At 40.7% G+C, this 18726-nt stretch overlaps 1 protein-coding gene across 3 annotated transcripts in view; it reads left to right on the top strand.

Annotated features, from left to right (window-relative positions):
* fxr1 (fragile X mental retardation, autosomal homolog 1) overlaps nt 1-18726 on the top strand; it is a 109972-nt gene that overhangs the window by 69450 nt on the left and 21796 nt on the right. For all 3 annotated transcript variants that reach the window (XM_043702362.1, XM_043702363.1, XM_043702361.1), the window contains exons 12-13: nt 5152-5350; nt 14901-15110. In XM_043702362.1, coding sequence (XP_043558297.1) covers nt 5152-5350; nt 14901-15110 — 409 coding nt within the window. The remainder of the gene's footprint in view (nt 1-5151; nt 5351-14900; nt 15111-18726) is intronic.

Genomic DNA, 18726 nt, shown 5'->3' with positions numbered 1-18726 from the left:
TTCTGCTATAATGCACGTTTTGTTAACGTGAATTCACTACTACATGATTCACGAATTGGGGACACTTTCTAAAGTGCAAACTTTTAAGATGTGCATTGGCTGTGGCGTGATTACATCGCTAACACTTGAAGTGTTGTTTATAAAGCACGATTTTTCTACAACACGGGATTGCACAAGAATGCAAACATCGCATTATAGAGAAACTACCTGTAAGTGGATTGGAGATAAGTTGCTGAAATAAGCATCTATTTGAACAGCACCACACTTCGATTTTTAAAAGACTGACAGATATTACAAATGAGCGCTCAATGTGTTATATTGGTTGCAGAGCATGACATTTCTTTGCTGTTGGAGTTTTAGCAAGATTGAATTGGTTACAGTTTGAGATCTTGATGATTAAGATTATGTCCCAACTTAACTGCAATAACATAAAAGTGAATAGGTTCTTGTCTCAAAGTTAATTCTGCTTCTGTTCCTGACACCGTTTCGAAATCTACTTTTGAATTATTGTTTTAAAATTTGAGAACTAAAATTTCAAAACAGTTCTGTTGTATCTGGCAAGTTTTGGTAATGGTAAACAGCAAAATAGTGCAGATATTGGACATTTGAATCAAATGTACAATACTAGAGAAACTCAACAGCTCTGGCAGCATCTGTTGAGAGAGAAACTGAGTTATGTTTTGAGTCTGGTATGACTTCAGAACTTCATAACTCTGTTATGGTTGTTCCATTTGAATGAAGCATAACGTCAGATTTGGGGTAGAAGGTGAAGCAACTTATTCAAGTAGACTTAGTTCAGAAGCCTCGAGCTTAAGTTGGTTGTGTGCTTTTAAGTGTTGTGAATTGACATTTCTCCTTATTTGTTTCAAGTCAAAAATTGAATTTGAGAATACTTGCACAATTTTGCATTTTAAAATGTTTTGTCAAATGATTTGCCAAAACAGCATTGTGTACTGTAACTCAGTTCTAACGACATGTCACCAGATTTGAAACATTACCTCTGCTTTCTTCCCCAAGATGCTGCCAGACCTGAATTCTCCAACAATTTCTGCTTTTGTTTTAGATCCCCAGCATCAGCAGTTCTTTGTTTTATGTTAGTCGAATGTGTCTGCCCTGACTCAGATCCATTGTGAAACTTTTGATCAAGGGAGATGAATCCAGTATGCATGCAGTAGGAACATCATGTTGGGTGTAGATTGCCGAAAAGAAGCTAATCAACTGAAAGATTGCAGCTGTACTACAAGGATCAAATTAATCAGTTTTGTCTGTCATGTAGGACACTTGGTCTGCTTATGAAAGTGCTGATGATGCTGAATTGTGTGTTTAGTAATAATATCACAATGTAACACCACAAAGCTACTCTACTTTTTTCTTTTCCAATGCCATTTCCTTTATTTGCATATTTCAATTCATTGGGGTAATGTCGTGGGTAAGGACAACAAGCTTGTGTACTCTAGACGTTAGGTGTTTTTTTTTGTTAGTGATTGTGTTTCCATCCAACCAGATCTATTTTAGCTTTTTAGAAAATTAGAAACCATACCCATTGGGGAAGGTCAAGATGAGCTAAGCTTTTAAGGTCCTCATCTATTAAAAATAGCTGATGAAGGTCTACATTCCTGAAGGTCAAATCTTGATCATCATGTCATTTTAAGTATCTCTGCAAAAGTGTGCCTTTGGGTTTTTCTTCCGGTATTTTAAATAATATATCTGGATTACCATGTTCATTGTCCATTACTTGATATTTTTACACTTTATTACTTGTAATAATATTTAGTGCACCAGATTAACCTAAAGTTCTTCTGAAATAGAGAAAAGGGTATAATTTGTGTTACGTGTGCCTCATTCGTGCCTTTGTGCTTCATGTTTTTGTTCTCAAATTTATTTCCTTGGGGATTGCCGTTCCTCATTTTGTATTGGTGCACACTGGTCTTTAAAATTTGAAGTTGAGGCAGTTTTGCTCATTGCAGGTTGTGACTATTGTAATGCACAGAGGCATGTCAAATACTGTTTAAGTACAATCTCTGTCACAGCTGGACTATCTGTCTGGGTTAAACTATTATCTACTGTCAGGTTCCAGCTCTGTCTTCATGTCCTATTTGTTACTTTTGCACAATTAATAAATACATTTTTAAAAAGTGACCAGTATAATCCAGTTTTTCTTGATTCTCAACTGCTTTTGTTCTGCAAAGGGGCATTCCCCTAAGAATTTTTTTTAAAATGCGTTTTGGAGACCGTTCCTACACACTCGAGCTTGCAGTGTTTCTGTGGAACTGTGAAAGATGTTGATTCTTTGAGTTTAGCTTTCACACCATTTCAAAGTGAACTGAAAACATAATTTTATGTATTGAGGTTTTCACATGGTTCAATATTTTATTTCTATTTGAATCAATTAGTTAGCCAGACAACGACCTGTGGCACTGCAGATGGTGCAAAGACAAATATTGGCTCAAATTGTGTGACTAGGGTCAGAATTCCTATTTCTCACCCAGATATAACAAAAACTTGCTCACTTTCCTTCCTGGGAATTTTCTTGCCAAACTCCTGAGACAAGATTGATCCTGACAGATGCAGAGCAGCTAACTGACTAGGCAGCCTAGGCAACATAAATTTTTGTTTTGGGATGGAGTCAGGTCAGATTGGCTCAGCAGTGGTTCAGCATCAGTGATTAGGGAGTCAGTTTTTTTTTACTTGCACATGAGGTGCACCAGATTTAATATTCTAACATTTGCTGATTGACTAGCTATTCAGTAAGTCAGAATTCTCTCAAGTCTGTAACTCATTTGGGTTCCAGGCACCAGTTAATTACCCATCAGAAGTTTGAACTTCCATTGCAATTACCACGTAAGCAGTGTCAGGATTTCAGAGAGGCCTGGCATGTGTCTTTCAGGGCTACTTTCTAACTATCTGGAGATGGGAAGATCTGTTACATTATTTTCAATTTGAGTTGATTCTTTTCATTCCTGATCAGAATGAAAAATGTCATGCTCCCCACTAGATATTCTTTATCCTTCTTTCATCCTCCTTGTCTTTTTTATTTTGGTCTGCATCACAGTTAACCCTCAAGAAACTTTGGATAAAAACAAATTGGGTCAAAGATCGAAGCCAGAGTGTTGTGGTAGAGAATTGTTTTTCGGACTGGAAACCTGTGACCAGCAGTCTGCCGCAAGGATCAGTGCTGGGTTCACTGCTTTTTGGCATTTATATAAAATGATTTGGATGTGAATATAGGAGGAATGGTTAGTGTTATGAACCAGACCAAACCCCCTCAAAATATATTCAGAATAAAGTCCAGACCCCAACTTCTCTTTTTTTTAAGGGAACTGTAAGAAGTGTTGTTCGAGATGCAGTTCAGCTGTTCAGACTACTAGATTTGAAGCAAAATACACTTTATTTTAACTGTCGTGTAAGAATGCAGCAAAAGAAAGAAGAACTTTGAATAGCTTAACTCAATTGGAGATTATTTTACAACTAGACGGTAACTGTTCCAACATAGTATCATCCATTGGCAAAAAGGAAGCTCAGAAAATTAGATTGTCTCATGTGCAACTCCAGCAGCAGGAGGGGAAAAAACATCCTGAAAACTGAGCGTATCAGGGAGAGATGTACTGCAGCGTCCAAAACCCAGCTGAGATTGACTGCTACTGAAACGTTTTCGGTTCTGTGGGAGCTCGACTACATCCATTCAGGTTGCTTCTATTCTAACTTTTTAAAAAAAACTAAAGCCTCACAAGCTGTTTACTTTGAGTTTTCAATAGATAGCTCTACACCTCTGCCTCAAAACCTCTCTTTTAAAAAAAAAAGTAAGAAATGCATCTCTTAAAGCCATAGTATCGTTACAATAGTAAGTTTGCAGATAACACCAAAATCGATGGTGTAGTGGACAGTGGAGGAGGTTGAGTACAACGAGACCTTGATCAGATGGGCCAGTAGGCCGAGGAGTTTATCACAGAATCCCTACAGTATAGAAGTAGGCCATTCAGTCCATGATGTCCTCTAAAGAGCGTCCCACCCAGACCCACCCCTGACCCCCTACCCAATCCCTATAACACTGTATTTCCCAAGACTGATCCACCTCGCCTGCATGTTCCTGGACATTATGGGCAATTTAGCATGGACAATCCACCTAAACTGCAAATCTTTGAACTGTGGGAAGAAACCAGAGCACCTGGAGGAAACCTGCAGACACATGGAGAATGTACAAACTCCACACAGTCAGTCGCCTGAGGCTGGAATCAAACCTGGGTCCCTGGCACTGTGAGGCAGTAATCCAAACACTGATCCACCTAATTTAGATAAATGTTGCATTTTGGAAAGGCAAATCAAGGTAGGACTTCTACACTTCGTGGTAATGTCCTGGGGAGTACAGGTTCACAGTTCCTTGAAGGTGGAGTCTCAGCTAGACTTGGTAGTGAAGAAGGCATTTGGTAAATTTGCTTTTAATGGTCAGTGCATTGAGTATAGGAGTTGGGATGTCATCTGGTAGCTGCACAGGATATTGGTTAGGCCACTTTTGAAATATGGTATTCAGTTCTGGTCTCACTGCTGAAGGAAAGATGTTGTGAAACTTGAATGGGTTCAGAAAAGATTTACAAAGATGTTGCCTGTGTTGGATAGTGTGAGTGATAGGGAGAGGCTGACCAGGTTGGGGCTGTTTTCCGAGAGTGTTCGAGGCTGAGGGGTGACCTTTATAGAGGCTTATAAAATCATGAACACTGACAGGGTGAATAACCTTGATCTTTTTATCTGGGTGGGGGAATCCAAGCCTTGAGGGCTTAGGTTAAAGGTGAGAGGAGAAAGATTTAAAAGGTAACTAATGGGCAACTTTTTCACACAGAGGATGGTGTGTGTATGGAATGAGCTGCCAGAAGAAGTTGTGGAAGCTGGTACAATTACAACATTTAAAAGGCATCTGGATGGGTATATGAATAGGAAGGGTTAAGAGGGATATGGGGCAAGTGCAGGCAAATGGGATTAGATTAATTTAGGATTACCTGGTTGGCGTGGGCGGGTTGGACCGATGGGTCTGTCTTCGTACTGTACAGCTCTGACTCTAAATATTTTTCCTTATCAGTATCAATGACACAATACCATGACTTGCTCAAATAGGTTAAGGGATAGTGATTTAATTTATCTTACATTTGCCTATTTTAGGAAGTAGAACAACTGAGACTGGACCGTTTGCAAATTGATGAGCAACTTCGACAGATTGGTATGGGATATCGGCCAGTGACAAGTCGGCCAGAGAAAGATAAGGGCTATATTACAGACGAGAGTACTGCTTCCTCAGTTCATGCCAGCAGATCATATCGTGGCCGTGGTCGTCGAGGGCCAAATTATACGTCTGGTTATGGTAATTTTGTTTCTTATTTTTCGTGTTAGTTTGGCTAAGATGCTTCAACTGACAAGTATTATTCAATAGGGAATGGTTGTAAAATGACGTAAATGATTGTTTATATAGAGGATACAAAACAGTTTTACATTAATAAGGAAAACCGAAAAAAACTGCTCACTGAAACCAAAACGTTAACTCTGATTTCTCGTCATAGATGCTGAGCCTTCCCAGCAATTGGTTTTTATTTGATTTCCAGCATCCGCAGTTCATTTGGTGAAGTCTCACCATAGCCTTGCTCCTTGCTACCTCTGTAACTCCTTCAATCTAATGATCCTTTCTGCATACTTCATTCCTCTGATCTCTGTGCTTAAGTGTTTTCCCTTTGCATTCATAATGTAAACAAAAACAGACATTGCTGGAAAAGCTCAGCAGGTCTGACAGCTTGAGTGGAGTGAAATCAGAGTTAACGTTTTGGTTTCACTGAACTGCAGAGCCTTTCCAGCAATTTCTGTTTTTGATTACATTATTCTGCAAACTCTTCCCTTGCATTCATAGTATCATCTATTGTCTAACATTCTTTGAAAAAGAAAATTTGAAGGATGACAAATCTGATCCTCAAAAAAATGAGCAAGTCATGATATAGGTCAGTTGGACTTCCATCTTTTATCATAAGAGATAAAATAGAAAATATTTGAGATAGAGATCAGTGTAATGAAGTATGCAGAGAAGATCATTCGATTGAAAGAGGTTACAGAGGTAGGGAGGACCAAGGCTATGCAGAGACATCATTATTACAACAAATACATAAAATTCAATGATGTGCGAAGAAGAAACCAATGTAAATTCATGACGGGGGAGTTATGACTGAGTTAAATTACATGAAGCATAATCCTGAGCAACTGGAGTTTGGTCAAACTGAAGAATTTATGAAGAGCAGAAAATGCAGGGGGCAGATAGCTCAGCTATCCAGATAGCTAGTGCATGAATCTTGTTAATGCCAACAGCATGGAGTTTGAACCCCATTTTGACTGAGGAAGACTTCGGGTCAACCTTCTCCTCACCCTGTGAGTAGTAAAAGCTATGTCACTTTGCCATGGTTAGGCTAATCATTGCCAAAGACCTGCCTTCGGGCAGAGAACTTGGGAGCTGGAAAAATGATCTTCGAGAGGTTTAGGCTAGAAATAGGAGTGAAAAATGTTCTAGCAACAATTAGAATTTGGAAATGATGTTGTAGAAATAGGTGTGAGTGGTCTTGAGAGTGAATAAAATGTAAACCTTGAAAGTGTGTTCTTGATCAAACAGAAAATCAAAATCTTGTTTGCCATCATTCAGCCTGGTCAAAGGAAGAGAGGAGAGTCAGTGGCAAGGATTGAGGAGGAGGCTAAAATGATAGTTTTCTTAATAGTTTGAGAAAGTTTTGCCATTGAACCAAAGTACAGGATGGAATAAAGCTGTGTCATCCTCATAATGCTTGTTTAAATACCTAGACAATAGGTGCAGGAGGAGGCCATTCTGCCTTTTGAGCCTGCACCACCATTCATTATGATCATGGCTGATCATCCTCAATCAGTATCCTGTTCCTGCCTTATCGCCATAAACCCTTGATTCCACTATCCTTGAGAGCTCTATCCAACTCTTTCTTAAACGAATCTAGAGACTGGTCCTCCGCTGCCCTCTGGGGCAGAGCATTCCACACACCCACCACTCTCTGGGTGAAGAAGTTTCTCCTCGTCTCTGTCCTAAATGGCCTACCCCTTATTTTTAAGCTGTGTCCTCTGGTTCGGGACTCCCCCATCAGCGGAAACATGTTTCCTGCCTCCAGAATGTCCAATCCTTTAATAATCTTATACGTCTCAATCAGATCCCCTCTCAGTCTTCTAAGCTCAAGGGTATACAAGCCCAGTCGCTCCAATCTTTTAACATAAGATAGTCCTGCCATTCCAGGAATTGACCTTGTAAACCGACGCTGCACTTCCTCAATAGCCAGAATGTCTTTCCTCAAATTTGAAGACCAGAACTGCACACAATATTCCAGTTGCGGTCTCACCAGGGCCCTGTACAGCTACAGAAGAACCTCTTTGCTTCTATACTCAATCCCTTTTGTTATGAAGGCCAGCATGCTATTAGCTTTCTTCACTACCTGCTGTACCTGCAAGCTTGCCTTCATTGACTGGTGTACAAGAACGCCCAGATGTCTTTGTACTACCCTTTACCTAACTTGACTCCATTTAGGTAGTAATCTGCCTTTCTGTTCTTACCACCAAAGTGGATAACCATACATTTATCCACATTAAACTGCATCTGCCATGCATCTGTCCACTCACCTAACCTGTCCAGGTCATCCTGTAATCTCCTAACATCCTCCTCACATTTCACCCTTCAACCCAGCTTTGTATCATCAGCAAATTTGCTAATGTTATTATTAATACCATCTTCTACTATTTACCTTCTATTCCCTTAAATATCTATACAATCCTAGCTTAAATAAATTCCACATTATTTACTTAAGTGGTCTACTTATCATCACCTCAATAAAGTAGCTAAATATAAATTTGGTACACCTTACCTAAAATAAAAGTGCTGGAGAAGCTAGGCATGGTCTAGCAGCTTCTGAGAAGAAGAAAGAAACAATTAACCTTTTGAGTCCAATATGACCTCTTTGCTGTTGAGGAAACATGGAAATGTGAGGAGTTTCATGCTGTTGAAAAAGTGTGGAGGCGAAAGTAGAACAAAAGAGAATGGTTACAGGTTGGGAGATTAAAGATCACAGGTGTTATTGACCAAAAGGCAAGGAGAACAGAATGGGTTCTTGATTATATGTTTTATTGATTAAACTTAATACATCTGGCTTATATTTTTAAGTTAGCCTGGAGCAGTGTCTTGTAGAGAAATAAGACAGTCCTATTTTTTGGGTCTGCAGATTTGAAGAACCAAAAATGGCTCTTAGCAGAGTGATATGCTCTTGTCGGATGTTGGTGTTTAGGGAGAGTTTGTGTTATTGAGGATTATATCCGCAATAAATGCGGTTGGTTGCGAATCCTATCAGATTGAATGGAATGGTTGGAGCGGCAGTTAGAGGCAATGAGGAATTGACAAGAGCAAGGAGGGTGTGATGGATGGCAGTTATAGGAAGGGAGAAAAGCCGCGCATACAGTCACATAGATGGGTTAACTCTAGAAAAGGTAAGAGAGGTAGGCGGGTAGTGCAAGAGTCTTCTATGGCTGTCCGCATTTCAAACAATGTTTGGAAAATGTAGGGGGTGATGGATTCTCTGGGGAATGTAGCAGGAAGAGCCAAGTTTCTGGTATTGAGACTGGCTCTAATGCAATGTGGGGTACGCTGGGTTCGAAGAGATGGATTGTGTTAGGGGACTCCCTAGTCCAAGGCATAGCCAGACATTTCTGTGGCCAGCAGAGAAAGATCATAATGGTGCGAGGATCAAGGATATCTCAGAGAGGGTGCAGAATGTTCTGAAGGGGGAAAGGGCCTAGCCAGATGTCATTGGCTCCAATGTGTACAATGTCATAGGAAGGGAAAAGGTTGAGGTTCTTAAGGGAGAATATAGAGTTAGGCAGGAATTTAAAAAGGGGGCCCTCGAGAGTAGTAATATCTGGATTACTCCCAGTGCTATGAGCTAGTGAGCGTAGGAATAGGAGAATAGAGCAGAGGAATGCATAGCTGAGGAGCTGATATATGGGAGAAGGATTCACATTTTTGGATCATTGGAATCTCTTCTGAGGCAGAGGCGACCTGGACAAGAAGGACGGATCGCATCTAAATTTGAAGCGAACTAATAAACTGGCAGGGAGATTTACTAGAACTACTCGGGAGGATCAGAAGTAGTAAGGTAGGGGCATGGGACCCAGGGAGGTAGTGAGGAAAGCGATCAATCTGAGACTGGTACAGTTGAGAAAAGAAGTGAGTCAAACAGTCAGGACAGGCAGGGGCAAAGAGAACAAGATAGGATTGATAAACTGCATTTATTTCAATGCAAGGGCCCTAATAGCGAAGGCAGATGAACTCGGGGCATGGTTTAGGAACATGGGACTAGGAATAGCAATTAGGGAAACGTGGCTCCGGGGCAGACAGGACTGGCAGCTTAATGTTCCAGAATACAAATGCTACAGGAAGGACAGAAAGGGAGGCAAGAGAGGAGGGGGAGTGGTATTTTTTATAAAGGATAGCATTACAGCTGTACTGAGGGCGGATATTCCCGGGAATACATCCAGGGAAGTAATTTGGGTGGAACTGAGAAATAAGAAAGGGTTGATCACCTTATTGAGATTGTATTTAGATCCACTAATAGTCAGAGGGAAATTGAGAAACAAATTTGTAAGGAGATCTCCATTATCTATAAGAATAATAGGGTGGTTATGGTAGGGGATTTTAACTTTCCAAACATAGCCTGGAACTGCTATAGTATTAACGGTTTAAATGGAGGGGAATTTGTTACGTATGTATGAGAAAAGTTTGTGATTCGGTATGTGGGTGTACCTACTAGAGAAGTTCCAAAGCTTGACCTACTGTTGGGAAATAAGGCAGGGCAGGTGACTGAGGTGTCGGTGGGGGAGCACTTTAGGGCCAGCGACCATTATTCTATTAGTTTTAAAATAGTGATGGAAAAGGATAGATCAGATCTAAAAGTGAAGTTCAGAATTGGAGAAAGGCAATTCTGACTATTCGGCAAGAGCTTTCAAACGTTGATTGGGGGCAGACGTTCGCAGGTAAAGGGTTGGCTGGAAAATGGGAAACCTTCAGAAATGAGATGATGAGAATCCAGAGACAGAATATTCCTGTTAAGGTGAAAGGAAAGGCTGGTAGGCACAGAGAATGCTGGATGACTAAAGAAATTGAGGGCTTGGTAAGAAAAAGAAGGAAGCGTATGTAAGGTATAGACAGGATAGATCAGGTGAATCTGTGAAATATAAAGGCAGTAGGAGTATACTTAAGAGGGAAATCAGGAGGGCAAAAAGGGAGCATGAGATAGCTTTGGCAGATAGAGTTAAGGAGAATCCAAAGGGTTTTTACAAATACATTAAAGACAAAAGGGTAACTAGGGAGAGGATAGGGCCCCTCAAAGATCAGCAAGGCAGCCTTTGTGTGGAGCTGCAAGAGATTGGGGGAGACACTAAACAAGTATTTTGAATCCATATTTACTGTGGAAAAGGACATGGAAGATATAGAATGTAGGGAAATTGAAGGTGACATCTTGAAAAATGTCCATATTACCTAGCAGGAGGTGCTGGATATCTTGAAATACATAAAAGTGGATAAATCCCCAGGACCAGATCAGGTGTATCCTAGAACTCTGTGGGAAACGAGGGAAGTGATTGTTGGGCCTCTTGCTGAGATATTTGTATCATCGATAGTCATGGGTGAGGTGCCGGACAACTAGAGGTGGTGCCACTATTTAAAGTTGGTAAGGCCAAGCCAGGGAGCTATCGACCAGTGAGCCTGATGTCTGTTGTGGGCAAGTTATTGGAGGGAATCCTGGGGGACAGGATGTAGATGTATTTGGAAAGGCAAGGACTGATTAGGGATAGTCAACATGGCTTTGTGCATGGGAAATCATGTCTCTCAAACTTGATTGAGTTTTTTGAAGTAGTAACAAAGAGGATTGATGAGGGCAGAGTGGTAGATGTGATCTATATGGACTTCAGTAAGGTGTTCGACAAGGTTCCCTGTGGGAGACTGGTTAACAAGGTTAGATCTCACAGAATACAGGAAGAGCTTGCCATTTGGATACAGAACTGTCTCAAAGGTAGAAGACAGAGGGTGGTGTCGGTGGATTGTTTTTCAGACTGGAGGCCTGTGACCAGTGGAGTGCCACAAGGATCGGTGTTGGGTCCACTACTTTTCGTCATTTGTATAAATTATTTGGATGTGAGCTTGAGAGGTATAGTTAGTAGGTTTGCAGATGACACCAAAATTAGAAGTGTAGTGGACAGCGAAGAAGGTTATCCCAGGTTACAACAGGATCTTGATCATGTGAGTCAATGGGGCTGAATAGTGGCAGATGGAGCTTAATTTCGATAAAGCGAGGTGCTGCATTTTAGAAAAGCAAATCTTAACAGGACTTAGACACCTTAATGGTAAGGTCCTAGGGAGTGTTGCTGAACAAAGAGACCTTGGAGTGCAGGTTCATAGCTCCTTGAAAGTGGAGTCACAGGTAGATAGGATAGTGAAGAAGGCGTTTGGTATGCTTTCCTTTATTGGTCAGAGTATTGAGTACAGGAGTTGGGAGGTCATGTTGCGGCTGTACAGGACATTGCTTAGGCCACTTTTGGAGAAGGTTTCAGAAAAGATTACAAGGATGTTGCCAGAGTTGGAGGATTTGAGGTATAGGGAGAGGTTGAATAGGCTAGGGCTGTTTTCCCTGGAGCGTCTGAGGCTGAGGGATGACCTTTGTAGAGGTTTATTAAATCATGAGGGGCATGGATAAGGTCTTTTCTCTAGGGTGGGGGAGTCCAGAACTGCAGGGTACAGGTTTAGGGTGAGAGAGGAAAGATATAAGAGTCCTAAGGGGCAACCTTTTCACACAGAGGGTGGTAAGTGTATGGAATGAGCTGCCATAGGAAGTGGTGGAGGCTAGTACAGTTGAAACATTTAAAAGACATCTGGGTGGATATATGAATAGGAAGGTTTGGAGGGATATGGGCTGGGTACTGGCAGGTGAGACTAGATTGGGTTGGGATATCTGGTCGGCATGAATGAGTTGGACCGAAGGGTCTGTTTCCATGCTGTACATCTCTGTGACTCTGAGAATGGTAACTGTGTCAATAAGAGATTAAGTGTTGCTCTGGGGGAAGAGGTTAATAGCAAAAGAAAGGTAGCTCTGATTAAAACTTTAACCACAAGCTACTGAAGCTGGGAACATCAAACTGGAGGACAGAATTCATGGTCTATGTACTTTATCTCTTCATCTTGAACCAATTGCTCCCGGTTCTAAATTTTGTGGCAGTTTTCAATGTGATGTTATTCACTTGCCCTGTTCCTTGGTCAATATAATAGTTCATTTGACTTTACCCCAGAATAAACAAAGGGTCTTTAAACTTCTCAACAGATGAAATGTTTTGAGCTGTGAATTAGTTCTGTTGATCCTTTCGCATATTACTACTAATGCCTGGGTATTCTCAATATATTGCCCTGATCAAAGTTTTAATACTTCAACTATAGGTACATTGATTCCTCTTGCATTTAGCTTGTCACTTTGAATTTGTATTCTGCCTTTTCAGCTAAATATCTCCATATTCATCAGAACTGTTCGAATAAAGGAATAGTAGTTGGCCTTTCAGAGCTTTGATCCTGTTTCACATTCAGTGAGATTTTAGCTGATATGTACTTGATTACCATTCAGACCTTTTTTGTCTTTTACCTGACAACATATTAATGTTGGTTTTAAATTTCAAATGGCACAACATCCACAGCCTTTTGAAAGATTTTCACATGTGCAAATGATATTTTTTGATTTAATTTCTAACTAGACTAAGCTAAAGGTTATGCTAAAATCCATTGTTGTTCCAGTGGTTCAGAGCCCAAAACTAATTGCAGTAATCCAAGTGGATTCTGAGGACAGCTGTGTAAAATTAAAGTGTCACTTCCTCACTTCCTGTTTCAATCTTCTTTAAAGCTATTACTTTAGTACTGGTGCACTAATTTGTAATGATTTAATGCTTGCATTTTCTTTGTAAACACTTTTTATTTCTCCTTTACAGCTCTTCGTTTATACCATATAAGAACATGTTCAACTTTATCTACCTTGAATTTGAAAGCAGTTGACCTCTCACTTTCTAATTTTGAATTATATCTGCAAAAGTATTAGCCACTCACTCATTTTGTCTGTCTCTTTGAAACTTCAAATTCCCAACTATACAACCTATGTGCCTCCTAGTAGTGTTATCTGCAAACTAGGATAAATCATTCTTATTTTTTATTAAAAGTTGTTGCGATCCCGAACAAGACCACTTCTTCTTTAAGACAAGTATCTGGTATTTCAGATATTTTCTTTACTGAAAGAATGGAGGCACATGATTCCACTGTTCAAAACCAACATTTTACATAAAAGAGTCAAACAAAGCAAGCACTGAATACAGTCCTTGATATTCTTCCATATTTATTTCGCTAAAAGTTGCTGAATCATCCTTGTGCACTAATCACCTGTGCGCACGTTATTAAAAACCTTGCAGAGTTCTAAGTAGAAGAAATCTAAAATTTTCCATTGTTAAAATCTGTAAAATCCTCCAAAGGACACCTGCTGACTTCCACTTCATACATTATACCTGTTCAGATTTTTATTTTTCCATCTTCCAGAATGCTTCCCTATATTTTACCTACAATTTATTTTTGGCTCATTAGTGTGAAGATTCCCAAATAATCCTCCTGCCCTTTTAATAAAGTTTAGGGTTTTAAAAAAATTATTGGTTGGAATCTGGGTGTGACTTTGCCTGGCAAGCCACTCAGTTTAAGAGTGGTGACAATGTCTAAGAGTGGTTCAGAGTCTTTTAGTCCCATGTATGGCAGATTGGGTAAGGAATGGCAGAGTCTCTTTCCTGAAAGACACTTAAGTGAAACTATCAATTGTTTGATTAGATTAGATTAGATTAGATTCCCTACAGTGTGGAAACAGGCCCTTTGGCCCAACAAGTCCACACCGACCCTCTGACTAATGTACCTAACGCTATGGGCAATTTAGCGTGGCCAATTCACCTGACCTGTACATCTTTAGACTGTGGGAGGAAACCGGAACACCTGGAGGAAACCCACGCAGACACTGAGAGAATGTGCAAACTCCACACAGTCACCCGAGTTTGAAATTGAACCTGGGACCCTGGTGCTGTGAGGCAGCAGTGCTGAGAGTAATTTTGTGTTTCAGGTCTGTTGGCTGTTTTTAAATTTTACCAGTTGCCATGGTAGAATTTGGATCCATGTTCCCAGAGCATTAGCTGGACCTCTGATTAGTTACACAATGAGGTTAGCATCATTTCTCACTGGGTCAGGCTCTCGCTCTCACTGGCTCGCTAGCTGTCTCTGTCTCAGTTTCTCTTGGTCTTTGGCTCGCCCTGTCTTGGTCCTTCCTCTGCCCTCCCAGCCAAAAAAGGTGTTTTTTGACACATTATATATGTCAGTGCAAATATTAAATTCTATAAAAACATATAAATTGAGATGATTTTGTAATTTAGAATACAAAAGCAAGATGGTAGTCTTTGCTTTGTATAAGACAAAATGGAACTTTATGAAATGTTATGGTCAGAGTATAAAATAGCAATTAAAAGAACGTAGTGGAGGTTCATTATAATATTCCAAGGATAAGTGGTTATTGTAATGTGGAAAGACATGAAAATATTTGGATTTTCACCAGAGCTGGGCTCAAAAGATGATAAAAGTTTTCAAGATTATGTAGCTTCTCAGAACAGTACTGAGTTGATTTCTGCTGGTCAATATTGTAATAAACCACAGGTTTAAGGTACTAACAGTATTTTAAAACTGCTAATACAGCATTTGTCTGCTTGGGCCACACTGAAAAGAGATTCAAATTATGTTGTTCACAATTAGTTTGTTGTTTGTGCAGGTACAAATTCAGAATTATCAAATGCTTCCGAGACTGAATCTGAAAAAAGGGATGAATTAAGTGATTGGTCACAGGCTGCTGAAGATGACCGGGATGCAAGACCATATCGTGATAGTCGAAGGCGGCCTGGAGCAGGGAGAGGGCGAGGTGGAGGACAGTCCAACAGAGGTCGTGGGGGATCACGAGGTGGAAATTCATCCATTAGCTCAGGCAAGTTTGTGAATGATTTTAGCCCATTTTAGCCTGAAGATAGTCTTTTGATGACACATAACCAACTGTCGTTATACAGCTCGATCAGATTAATGTTGCATTTGGAAAAAGCAGTTTTATACACATGTTTTTATTCATTGATGTCCATCTGTCTCATCTTGACAATCTGGCTGGTACCCTGTTTGAGCTATTAATTTCAGTTAATACTCCCAGTTCTGATATCTTAGTAACCTGATTTAAATTCTTCATTACCCGCCTCTTAATTTGAAATAAATGAGTTTGGAATGAAAAGATAATAGTCACCGATCAGTCACTTAGTTTTCTATGGCGGGATAGTTTGATTTTCTTTCGCGATGTCTCACCAGTCTGGCAGAGACTTTCTTATTCTATTTGTAGCTCGTTTTACTTTTCCCCCACTGTGCTTTCTTCTCCCCTGCTACTCTTGCAGTAAGACCATTTATAATTGCAGTGCAAGAGCATTTTCCTCTATGAAACTTGGTAAGTGATTAGTGTCTTCAGCTGTTAAGACACAAGGAATTATATCGCATAACTTCACCCGACATCTGAAGTCATATGGGTGGAACCAAGAAATAAGAACAGGATGATCACCTTATTGGGATTGTTTTGCAGGCACCCCTCAAATATCAGCAGGAAATTGAGATGCAAATATGTAAGGAGATCTTGGATATCTGTAAGAATAACAGGGTTGTAATGGTGAGGGATTTTAACTTTCCAAGCATAGACTGGGACTGCCATAGTGTTAAGGGCTTGGATGGAGAGGAATTTGAGTATGTACAAGAATTTTTTTTTAATTAATATGTGGATGGACCGATCAGCGAAGGAGCAAACCATGACCACCTCTTGGGATTTAATCAGGACAGTAGCTGAGGTAACAGTGGGAGAACACCTTGGGGAAAGTGATCATAATACCATTTGTTTTAAAATAGTTACAGAAAAGGATAGACCTGATCTTAAAAGTTAAAGTTCTAAATTGGATTAAGGCCAATATTGACAATATTAGGTAGGAACTTTCAAAAATTGATTGGGGAAGGCTGCTTACAAGCAGAGAGTTGGTTGGAAAGTGGAAGGCATTCAAAATTAGATAGCAAGAGTCCAGAGACAATATCTTCCTGTTAGTGTGAAGGGCAATACTGGTAGGGGTAGGGATTGCTGGATAAATAGAGAAATTGAGGCTCTGCTCAAGAAAAAGGAGGCGGCATATATCAGGTATAGACAGCTGGGATCGAGTGAATCCCGAGAGGAATATAAGGGCACTAGACTACTCGAGGTAAGTCAGGAGGGCAAATTAGAGGACATGAGATAGCTTTGGCAAATAGGGTTGAGGAGAATCCAAAGGGATTCTACAAATATGTAAAGGACAAAAGGGTAACTAGGGGGACACTCAAGCCCGTCAAAGATCAACGATGCTGTCTGTGTGGAACCACAGGAGATACTAAACGAATATTTTGTGTCTGTATTTACTGTTGAAAAGGACATGGAAGCTAGGGAACTTAAGAAGATAAATAGTGATGTCTTGAAAAGTGTCCATATTACAGAAGAGGTGTTAGTGGTCTTAAAATGCATCAAGTTAATCCCTGGGACCTGATCAAGTGTTTTCTGGAGCATTGTGGCAAGCTTGGGAAGAGATTGCTGGGACCCTTGCTGACATATCTGTATCATCGACAGTCGTGGGTGAGGTGCCAGAAGATAGTTAATGTGGTGCAATTATTTAAGGAAAGTGGTAAGAGCAAGGCAGGGAACTATAGACTGATGAGCCTTGTGACAGTAGTGGGTAAGTTGTTGGAAGGATATATCACGTATAGTCAGCTAGATTGAATGAATCACTAGGGACGGGATTTATATGCATTTGGAAAGATAAGGATTGATTAGGGATAGTCAACATGACTTTCCGCATGGTAGACTAATTAGCAAGATTAGATTGCATGGTATCCAGGGGTAGCGAGTTAATTGGATATAAAACTAGCTTGAATGTGGGAGACATGTTGGGCGGTTGTTTTTCTGACTGGAAGCCTGTGACCAGCAGTGTGCCGCAGGGATCAGTGCTGTTTCCTCTGTTTATTATTAATATAAATGATTTGAATGTGAATGTAGGTGATATGGTTAGTAAGTTTGCAGATGATGCCAAAATAGGTGGTGTTGTGGATAGTGAAGAAGGTTAATGCAGATTGCAATGGGACCTTGATCAATTGGGCTATTAGGAGTAGGAATAGCAGATGAAGTTTAATTGCATTTTGGTAAGGCAGATCAGGGCAGGACTTATGTAGCTAATGGTAGTGCCCTGGTGAGTGTTGCTGAACAAAGACACCTAGGGGTGCAAGTGCATAATTCCTTGCAGGTAGAGTTGTAGGTAGACAGGATAGTGAAGAAGGCGTTTGGCACGCTTGCCTTCATTGGTCAGTGCAATGTGTATGGAGTTGGGACATCATGTTGCAGCTGTATGGGACATTGGTGAGGCCACTTTCAGAATTCTGTGATCAATTCTGGTCTCCCTGCTATAGGAAAGACCTTGTGAGGCTTGAAAGAGTTCAGAAAAGAATTTACAAGAATGCTGCTGGGAATGGAAAGTTTGAGCTTTCTGGAAAAGCTGAACAGGCATTTTTTTGCCACTGGAGTGTCATCGGCTCAGGGGTGACCCTGTAGAGGTTTATAGAATCATGAGAAGCATGATTAAGGAGAATAGTTAAGGTCTTTTACCTGGGATAGTCGAGTCCAAAACTAGAATGCATAGGTTTAAAGTGAGGGGATAGATTTGAAGAGGACCTGAGGGGCAACTTTTTCACAAAGAAGATGGTGCATGTATGGAACAAACTGCTGGAGGGGTTGGAGGCTGGTACAGTTACAACATTTAAAAGGCATCTGGATGGTACATGAATTGGAAGGGATTAGAGGGATATGGGCCAAATGCTGGCAAATGGGAATAGATCAGTTTCAGATATCTGGTCAGTGCAGACAAGTTGGACCAAAGGATCTGTTTCCATGCTGTATAAGTCTGAGTAGAATAGATACCTTGAGGGCAGAGTATCTATTTTGATTGTAACTCATAATGTTACGGCACAAAAAGAAGACTTTCAGTCCATGCTGGCAGTGCTTGTTCTTTGAAGGACTATCCTATTTCTTTTCTGTCTATTTTTCTGTCTTTCCTCAGAATTTTACAGACTTTTCCTCTTTGTGTGCTTTCATAATAGGGAGGGATATGTGTTGAGGAGAAAGTGAGGTCTGCAGATGCTGGAGGTCAGAGCTGAAAATGTGTTGCTGGAAAAGCGCAGCAGGTCAGGCAGCATCCAAGGAACAGGAGAATCGACGTTTCGGGCATAAGCCCTTCTTCAGGAATGAGGAAAGTTTGTCCAGCAGGCTAAGATAAAAGGTAGGGAGGAGGGACTTGGGGGAGGGGTGTTGGAAATGTGATAGATGAAAAGAGGTCAAAGTGAGGGTGATAGGTCAGACTAGGTCCAAGTCCCTCCTCCCTACCTTTTATCTTAGCCTGCTGGACAAACTTCCCTCATTCCTGAAGAAGGGCTTATGCCCGAAACGTCGATTCTCCTGTTCCCTGGATCCCGACCTCTCCGCCCCCACCCCCGTCTGACCTATCACCCTC

Source organism: Chiloscyllium plagiosum, chromosome 13, assembly GCF_004010195.1.
Source record: "Chiloscyllium plagiosum isolate BGI_BamShark_2017 chromosome 13, ASM401019v2, whole genome shotgun sequence".
Classification (NCBI taxonomy): domain Eukaryota; kingdom Metazoa; phylum Chordata; class Chondrichthyes; order Orectolobiformes; family Hemiscylliidae; genus Chiloscyllium; species Chiloscyllium plagiosum.
The sequence above is the reverse complement of the archived record's forward strand: the minus strand, read 5'-3'. Positions and strand labels throughout refer to the sequence as shown.